This window comes from Oncorhynchus nerka, linkage group LG27 (genome assembly GCF_034236695.1).
Source record: "Oncorhynchus nerka isolate Pitt River linkage group LG27, Oner_Uvic_2.0, whole genome shotgun sequence".
Taxonomy (NCBI): Eukaryota; Metazoa; Chordata; class Actinopteri; order Salmoniformes; family Salmonidae; genus Oncorhynchus; species Oncorhynchus nerka.
The window spans coordinates 89,187,851-89,197,450 of NC_088422.1; the positions used below are offsets into that span (position 1 = coordinate 89,187,851).

General features: G+C 42.0%; 1 protein-coding gene across 1 annotated transcript; it reads left to right on the forward strand.

The window, feature by feature from the left end:
* The first annotated feature begins 370 nt into the window (after nucleotides 1-370).
* Nucleotides 371-2,577, forward strand: LOC115117227 (guanylyl cyclase-activating protein 2-like). The gene is made up of 4 exons (XM_065011282.1): nucleotides 371-678; nucleotides 812-961; nucleotides 1,397-1,505; nucleotides 2,369-2,577. The coding sequence occupies exons 1-4, from the start codon at nucleotides 478-480 to the stop codon at nucleotides 2,494-2,496; spliced, it is 588 nt and encodes a 195-aa protein (XP_064867354.1). The 5' UTR covers nucleotides 371-477; the 3' UTR covers nucleotides 2,497-2,577.
* The last annotated feature ends 7,023 nt before the right edge of the window (nucleotides 2,578-9,600 follow it).

Genomic DNA, 9,600 nt, shown 5'->3' on the forward strand with positions numbered 1-9,600 from the left:
CATATTTTCAGTCTATCATGGGTACTAGATTGAGTTTTATTTGTTTTAATGAATTCCATTTCAGATTAATTAAAGCATTTGGGAAGTTGTATGATCATTTGAATTGAGGAGAAAATGTCTAGGTAGGCATTACCTTGAATAATGTTCAGGACAAGCTGACATGAGGGTATATACAGGGACTATAGGCTAGGGTATCATATGTTTTTATCAATTCACAACCCTTGGGGCCTGGGGAAACCTGTCTGACATAATTCCTGTTTTAAAGCTGCTATAAGTTACCTGACTTGAACATTAGTGAAGCCTCTGTGTCCAACCTCTTATCAGTTCAAGTGCTTTCATGATCGAGTCCTTCCTAATTACTGACAGCAACTCAGGAGCCCCTCCTGTTTGTTAATGACCTTTTTTAGTAGGCCTACTGCAGAGACTTAGCACCAAGGAGTTTCAGAACAGAGGACAGCGCTCCCCCGACCACCAAACATGGGACAGACACACCAGACCGAGCAGAATGACCCGGAGATCGATGTCAAGGCACTCCAGGACATGTACAAAAAGTTTGTGACGGAGTGCCCGAGCGGTGTTTTATTTATCCACGAGTTCAAGCGTTTTTTTGGCATCGACCCAACTGGGGAAGTCTCTGAGTATGCGGAAAGCATGTTTCGAGCTTTTGACAAGAATGGGGTGAGAGAGCCTATTGTGTGCTGTCTGTTTCTGAGTTTTGCAGTTTTCTATATCCGTGCAAATGAACACAGACACCCGTTTTTCTACGTTTAGGGAAAAAATGATTGTTTTCAATTTGTCTATGTCTTTTCAGGATAACACCATTGATTTTCTGGAGTTTGTGGCAGCCTTGAATCTGGTCTTCCGGGGGAACTTGGAGCACAAATTACGCTGGTCATTTAAAGTATACGACAAGGACGGCAACGGCTATGTAGATAGGACAGAACTGCGAGCTATTATTGATGTAAGCACCCAATGAAGGTCAACCCGAGGATTCCACAAGGTCACTATGGTGTCTAGTGATTAAATTATCCAAGGGTCTTATGGGAGTCTTCTTCAGTGGTGGTAAATAAGCCGAAGCAGACAATCAGTTTATCAGTCAAAACCTTCTGGTCAGATGGCTAACTTTTAACAATTCTGATGAGACAATTATGTGTGTTTGTATGTGTGTGTGTAGGCTACTTTTGGTATGAGGTGTTTAAATTAAATCTAAAACAACTTTGATGTGTAAAAACATTAAGTGTGAATGCAAACCTGCAAACAGGTTCCATTGATGTAAGTTAGGCCTATCAATAGTAAAGGTTTTTAGGCCCTCTTACTTTGTGAATGATCTTGGCCCAAATCATTTATAACCATGTTTGTATTGGTTACACACTGTTACTCCATAATTCCCCCCTAGAGTATATATCGATTAAAGAAGACGTCCAAGAGAGAGCAGGAGGATATGCAGCTGTCGGTGAATGAAGTGTGTGATAGAATACTGAAGACTGTGGATGTGAACAGGGATGGTAGGTGCATACTCAGTCTGAATGTTTACATGATGTGCAGTATTGGGGGCCAATTCAGCAGAGCTCAATGTTGTGGAACAAACAGATAGATATGTTTTGAAATACCTCTTGTTTTCTTCTACATGTAGTCATGTCAGCTCTGTTCATAACATGTTTATCTGCAACGTTCTGCTTATCCAGGTGTGCAAGGTTTCTGTCTGCCTAGTTTTCTACTGTAGTCATGGCCTGTTCATAACATGTTTATCTGGTCTGCTTGTCCAGGTGTGCTGTAGGCCTGCACAGAAACTTCCAGTCTGTCAGTCTGCCTAGTGTTTATCTGCAACGTTCCACAAGGTTTCCTACTGAACGTGGCCCTGGTCTGCTTGTCCAGGTGTGCTGTGGCCTGCTGTCTGTCTGCCTTGTTTTCTTCTACATGTAGTCAGCTCTGTTCATAACATGTTTATCTGCAACGTTCCACAAGGTTTCCCTACTGAACGTGGCCTGCACAGAAATGTCAGCTCTGTTCATAACATGTTTATCTGCAACGTTCCACAAGTCTGTCTGTCTGCCTTGTTTTCTTCTACATGTAGTCATGTCAGCTCTGTTCATAACATGTTTATCTGCAACGTTCCACAAGGTTTCCCTACTGAACGTGGCCCTGGTCTGCTTGTCCAGGTGTGCTGTAGGCCTGCACAGAAACTTCCAGTCTGTCTGTCTGCCTTGTTTTCTTCTACATGTAGTCATGTCAGCTCTGTTCCAGGTTTCCCTACTGAACGTGGCCCTGGTCTGCTTGTCCAGGTGTGCTGTAGGCCTGCACAGAAACTTCCAGTCTGTCTGTCTGCCTTGTTTTCTGAACAACCTTTCTGTTGTGATGACCCATACAGGTCACATCACCCTGGAGGAGTTCATCAAGGGGGCCCAGGGAGACCCATGGATCATGAACATGCTCCAACTGGACATGAACCCTTATGGCTGGGTGCTGGAACAGAGAAGGAAGAGCGCACACTTTTAAAATGACTTGGAAAGACAAAAGCATCTTCATTTAACACTTTTCTTTATTTTTTTTAACCCTTTTTTGTCTTAAACTAAATTAGGTTCCAAATCAATTGCACATAATAGGAAAAAATACATTGCAGATTCATTCGGATTGTTTAAGCTAGTTTTAATTATAAGGACAGGAATGGTTGTGTCGATTACCTTTCATAAATTCCATGAGATCTTCATTCTGAGTGAACCTGCAGTGCAGTTTTTCTTCATCTGTAGATGACTTAATTGGGGCCTTAAAACAATGTCAGTTCCACTTGAACTACTTTGCAGATATGAAACAAACAGACAATCATAATATCAATACAAAATATAAAACTCCCAGTTCTTGCTACAAAACCAACTTAAGAGGTTTTAAAAATAGGGTATATTTCACTCAAAATTCCATGACATACAGTAAGGCATTGTTGGGAGAATAGATGGATGCAGTTCAATGCATGAGTAATATAATTCACCAATACAGTGCATTCAGAAAGTATTCAGACCCCTTGACTTGGTCCACATTTTGTTACGTTACAGCCTTATTCTAAAATGGATTCAATTGTTTTTCCCCCCTCATCAATAAACACACAATACCCATTAATGACAAAGCAAAAACAGGTTTTTAGAAATGTTAGCAAATGTATTAAAAATAAAACAGAAATATAACATTTACATAAGTATTCAGACCTATACTCAGTACTTTGTTGAAGCACCTTTGACAGCGATTAAAGCCTTGAGTCCTTGGTATGATGCTACAAGCTTGGCACACCTGTATTTGGCAAGTTTCTCCCATTCTTCTCTGCAGATCCTCTCAAGCTCTGTCAGGTTGGAATAAGGAGCACCGCTGCACAGCTATTTTCAGGTCTCACCAGAAATGTTAGATTGGGTTCAAGTCCGGGCTCTGACTGGGCCACCCAAGGAAATTCAGAGACTTGTCCCGAAGTCACTCCCGCATTGTCTTGGCTTGTGGGCTACACTAGTTCATTTAGCAGACAAGATTTGCTTAGAATTCTGTGGCATTATTTTATATAATTTGATAGTATGAAGAATATAGTTGAACATAGCTGAATAAAATATAAGTCATATTTTCTCCAAACGATATGGGGGACTGAGCACATGCAGCAATTCTGTGTTGAGCAGTTAACAAAGAAACAGGTACTGCTATATGCTTCATTTAGAGTTATTTATGAAACTTTAGTTGTGATGCAAATGTTGGGCTATATATATATATATATATATATTGCTTTTTAATACATTCTAAGGCTGTATGGTGCTACTCTCATTATGATTTTTTAAAAGTTGCATGAAAGGCATGAGCTCTGCTTTGTTTTTTGCGCAGGCTGTACAAACTCTCATTCACAGTCTGACAAGCACTTGATCATTCCTCATATATCCTGGCTGCATCCCTGTGTGGCCGTAATGCTCCCTAATAAAAATCCATGCCTTTTTCGGCCAGTAGACATTGTGCCTTTGGGCTGAATATGATCATTATAATTCCTATGGACAGTCATGTGAGCACCTCTCACTCACATGGCTGTCCATCACGTGATCGGCTCTTTCTCACAGGCAACAAGTGAAGACAGACTCGGGAACGCAACGGCACACGTCCTTATCCAATTGTGAGGTGCATATTGGAAGAACTCTTTACTTTTCGTCAGCCAACAAGATGAGTAGGCCTACCAAACAGCAAAAGTACTAGCCTATGTCAATCTACTATCCCCTATAGTACAAAAGTTGACCTGTTCTATTCTGTGCTAAAAATAAATATTCCAAACAGTGTCATGACTATCTCTCTCTTGGTGAGGATCACAGGACAACAGATAGGCCAAACCCCCTCTCTCCCAGAGGAGAGGGGGAGTTGGGCCGGTTTTATGACTTAACGACAGGTTGTAAACGTTCTCTCTCTTGGTGAGGATCACAGGACAACAGATAGCCCAAACCCCTCTCTCCCAGAGGAGAGGGGAGTTGGGCCGTTTTATGACTTAACGACAGGTTGTAAACGTTCTCTCTCTTGGTGAGGATCACAGGACAACAGATAGCCCAAACCCCTCTCTCCCAGAGGAGAGGGGGAGTTGGGCCGGTTTTATGACTTAACGACAGGTTGTAAACGTTCTCTCTCTCTGGTGAGGATCACAGGACAACAGATAGCCCAAACCCCTCTCTCCCAGAGGAGAGGGGAGTTGGGCCGGTTTTATGACTTAACGACAGGTTGTAAACGTTCTCTCTCTTGGTGAGGATCACAGGACAACAGATAGCCCAAACCCCTCTCTCCCAGAGGAGAGGGGAGTTGGGCCGGTTTTATGACTTAACGACAGGTTGTAAACGTTCTCTCTCTTGGTGAGGATCACAGGACAACAGATAGCCCAAACCCCCTCTCTCCCAGAGGAGAGGGGGAGTTGGGGCGGTTTTATGACTTAACGACAGGTTGTAAACGTTCTCTCTCTTGCACTGCAGTATGGAGAAGTTAAATATTCCTTTGTTTCACTCCCAGAGAGAAACTGTCCCCGCCAAAACTTCAACGTCAAAAGATTGGACATTGGAACATTCGTTTTGAAATCCAAATGTTTGGAATGGTTGGTGAGGATACAAACAATAATCATGTCATAATTTATTATTTTGTGATGTCATTAAGGATGGTATAACAAGATAACTGTAACTCTGAGAGTGTACACATCCGAGTTGTCAGGTTTGCATCTAAATGTTGTATAAAATCAATGATTAACATACCTGTCTGAAAATATACGGTGCAAATAATTGGCTAATCCCCCCCTTCATTTTACAGCCTGTTTATTACTATGTATTTACTAGGTAAGTTGATAAAAATATATATATACTGAGTAGCAATTGGGTCCCCGATGTCGCCACTCATCTCTGATTTGCAACTGGGCACGCAATATCAAGTGCGCCTATAGGCTATTTAGTGTGGTCTCAATCAAATGATCCATAGCCTATAGGCTGCAAATTGCATGCTTGTAGAAGCACAGAGCAAAGTTATATTTCTAAGACAATCAAATCAAATGTTATTGGTCGCATACACATATTTAGCAGATGTTATTGTGGGTGTAGCAAAATGCTTGTGTTCCTAGCTTCAACAGTGAAGTAATATCTAGCAATTCACAACAATACACACAAATCTAAAAGTAAATATGTACAAAAGTGTTTGTGTGCTGCCTAAACAATGGCTGTGCTGCATAGGAGGCCTACGGTGGCAGTTCAGGAGGAGCCTACCTGTTTAACATATGAAATGAGGGTATATGCTGCTACAGCCATAGATTTGTTGGTCAATTCCTCCACCCACCACGCACTCTTTAAATAGCCTATCTCAGTGTCATTGAAGGGCTGTTAAGTTAAAACAAAGACTCAAATTGAGGGTGTATGAGAGGTTATCCCATAGGCCTGCCTTTAATTAAAGAACATTGTTTTTTTTAAAACAACAACCAAAAACACAGGCCTACCGTTTGTTATTTTAAGATTTTGAAGAAAATAAAATGGATCTTATTATATAAAGTGGTCAATAACAGCGCTTTGGTCTGTGAGACTTTATGTTAGGAACAAGCTGTAAAATACCAGGGAAAGGCGGGACTCTGATGCATATGGAGAAATCATTGTTTAGTTTCTTTGACATTCAGAGGCTGAGCTACAACCCTTGATAGCCGAGGATCATTTTGGGGGACTTTTCTTGGGAAGTAATCTAATTCTGTCACTGTCAATTTATTAAATAAATTAAATTCTCTCGTTGGGTTAAGCCCCAGAAGAAGAGTAGCCAGCAGGTAAAGCTGACATGCTCGTGTGTCGGTAAGCCTACTCTGTCTGGGGTGGAAAGTAACTTTTGAAAGTAACATCACAGATAGAACTATGACACAGATACTTCACCGGATGTATAAATATGAAGCATCCGTTTGGCATTTCCACTCACTACCAAATATGGTACTGAGAGGAAGCCCAGTGGCCGGCAGTGGGAGAAGATGGAATGAGATGGATTTTGTCCGACATTCTGCAAATTCTCATCAACGAAACATTTGATTTCAATAGAGTTTTCTGTTCCCAAAACTAGAATCTGTTACGAACAGAGTAGACTAAGTTTTGTAGAAAGTGCCAAAGTAAAAAAAACATGTTGATTAGGAGTGCAAAGGAAAATTGCATTATTGCACATGTCCATTTTAAAGTAGGTGTTCACTAATGGAATATGCAAATGCATGCTAGAACGCGCCAATAGGATCTCTCTAACTTGTGCTTGGCTCTGCCCACCTCGTTGCTTGTTCTGCTCTCTATGACTCATTTGTTCCCATTGGTTTAAAGGAGACGCAGGGAGTCAGGAAGCAGGTGTAGTCGGTGAGTTTCATAGGAACGAACATGGAGTAAATACAAAAACAGGAGCCGTGTCAAAACATGAAAACAGGAAACAATACTATCTAATGGGTGATACAAAGGAGTGCTAGATAAAGGGGAAGTAATCAGCGAGTGATGAAATCCAGATGTGCCTCATGATGGGGCGCAGGTGTGCATAATAAGGGTTGCCAGGTGTGCTTAATAACGGTTGCCAGGTGTCCGTAATGAGGGTTGCCAGGTGTGCATAATGATGGGTTGCCAGGTGTGCATAATAAGGGTTGCCAGGTGTGCATAATAACGGTTGCCAGGTGTCCGTAATGAGGGTTGCCAGGTGTGCGTAATGAGGGTTGCCAGGTGTGCTTAATAACGGTTGCCAGGTGTCCGTAATGAGGGTTGCCAGGTGTGCATAATGATGGGTTGCCAGGTGTGCATAATAAGGGTTGCCAGGTGTGCATAATAACGGTTGCCAGGTGTCCGTAATGAGGGTTGCCAGGTGTCCGTAATGAGGGTTGCCAGGTGTGCGTAATGAGGGTTGCCAGGTGTCCGTAATGAGGGTTGCCAGGTGTGCGTAATGAGGGTTGCCAGGTGTCCGTAATGAGGGTTGCCAGGTGTGCGTAATGATGGGTTGCCAGGACCGGTGGTTAGTAGACCGGTGACGTCGGGCGCCGGAGCCGGAGTAGACGTGACAATTAGAAACGACAAGGTGTGCTCCATCTTGGGTTAGTTATAACAAATATGTGGTACCATTCTCAGATTCCTAATGACGTCTCAGATTAAATTATTTGCAAATGGACAGTTTCGTTGCAAACAAGACACACTGATTTGACATTGGAGAAATATGATATGATGAACACATAGGCTTATCTCTCTGTCCATTCTCAGTCTGTGATTTGTGTGGTATTAAAAAAGATTCTACTAATATGTAAAATGACCTAGAATTACATGACATTTTTATAAAAAGCAATGTTTTTCTCTGACCTGCAAATACGATGATAGATTCATGCAATGATTTTACTATAAAGGAGATATTTCCACCCCTACTCTTGTCCATGGTTGTCTGCAAACCCATAACCTGGCCCCCAGCCCTGTACACTATCAAAATTCCTGCAATGCCATGTAATGCATAGAGGACGAAGAACAATTTCTTAAACTGCAATCTAAGGCTCTGAACTCGGGTCTGTCCAAGAAGTGATGGTAAACATGTTCTCCACTACCCACTTTATGTTTAATTATTATTTTGGATATAGGGGAGGGTCACTTTTTTAAATACCTTTTTTTGCATTTAGGCACTATTAAGGTAAAAATATATTTTGTTGAAGGGAGGGCCATCCATTTTCATTTCAAAGGTCCAATTTTCTCCATGTAACCGTTACTATGAATAAACTTCACTCCCTTACCGCTCCATAAAAGATGAAATCGGTGTTTCCCTTAGTCCTGCTTGGAACCAAAGTCTTTCAAGATATGTTCACCCTCTGGTTGGTATTGTAATTGTAACAACACAGTCCTTTTTGAACAGACTACGGCGATTTATGACAAGCATCCTGTACAGCGGAGGTAAAGAATGTCATTTTTTACCAAGCTAATCTACGGTGGCAATTTACTAGACTATTTGTATGAATGAAAAATAATGATGGTGTGACCTACTGTTATTATTTTATTTACTTCCTATTTATGTTATCGAAAAGTGTCTGGTTCGGCCATTTCTTATCAAGAGAGAGGGTCAAATAGCTATGGACTGTCCATATAGGAAATGTGTAACCTGACCAAGTCAATCGGGGGGGATGGAGTTATTTGTGCCTGAAGGGTGCAGGCTGGAATCAAACCCACGTTGACACATTAGGCTACAGATACGTTGGGCTACAGATACATTGGGCTACAGATACATTGGGCTACAGATACGTTAGGCTACAGATGGGCTACAGATACAGATACGTTGGGCTACAGATTGGGCTACGTTGGGCTACAGATACGTTGGGCTACAGATACGTTGGGCTACAGGCTACAGATACGTTACGTTGGGCTACAGATACGTTAGGCTACAGATACGTTGGGCTACAGATACGTTAGGCTACACAGATACGTTGGGCTTGGGCTACAGATACAGATACGTTAGGCTTACGTTAGGCTACAGATACGTTGGCTACAGATATGTTAGGCTACAGATACGTTGGGCTACAGATACGTTAGGCTACGTTAGGCTACAGATACATTGGGCTACAGATACATTGGGCTACAGGCTACAGATACGTTGGGCTACAGATACGTTAGGCTACAGATACATTAGGGCTACAGATACGTTAGGCTACAGATACATTGGGCTACAGATACATTGGGCTACAGATACATTGGGCTACAGTTGGGCTACAGATACATTGGGCTACAGATACGTTATTGGGCTACAGATACATTGATACGTTAGGCTACAGATACATTGGGCTACATACGATACAGATTTAGGCTACAGATACATTGGGCTACAGATACGTTAGGCTACAGATACATTAGGCTACAGATACGTTAGGGCTACAGATACATTGGGCTACAGATACGGGCTTACATTGCTACAGATACGTTAGGCTACAGATACACAGATACATTGGGCTACAGATACGTTAGGCTTACATTGGCTACAGATACATTGGGCTACAGGCTACAGATACATTGTTAGGCTACAGATACATTTAGGCTACAGATACGTTAGGCTACAGATACGTTGGGCTACAGATACATTGGGCTACAGATACATTTGGGCTACAGACAG

What these genes read in the sequence shown, in the direction of transcription:
- LOC115117227 (XM_065011282.1), top strand. Translation starts at nt 478, where the DNA reads ATGGGACAGACACACCAGACCGAGCAGAATGACCCGGAGATCGATGTC. An exon ending in AACTGCGAGCTATTATTGAT is followed by an intron (nt 962 to 1,396) that starts GTAAGCACCCAA and finishes ATTCCCCCCTAG; the next exon opens with AGTATATATCGATTAAAGAA. An exon ending in TGTGGATGTGAACAGGGATG is followed by an intron (nt 1,506 to 2,368) that starts GTAGGTGCATAC and finishes TGACCCATACAG; the next exon opens with GTCACATCACCCTGGAGGAG.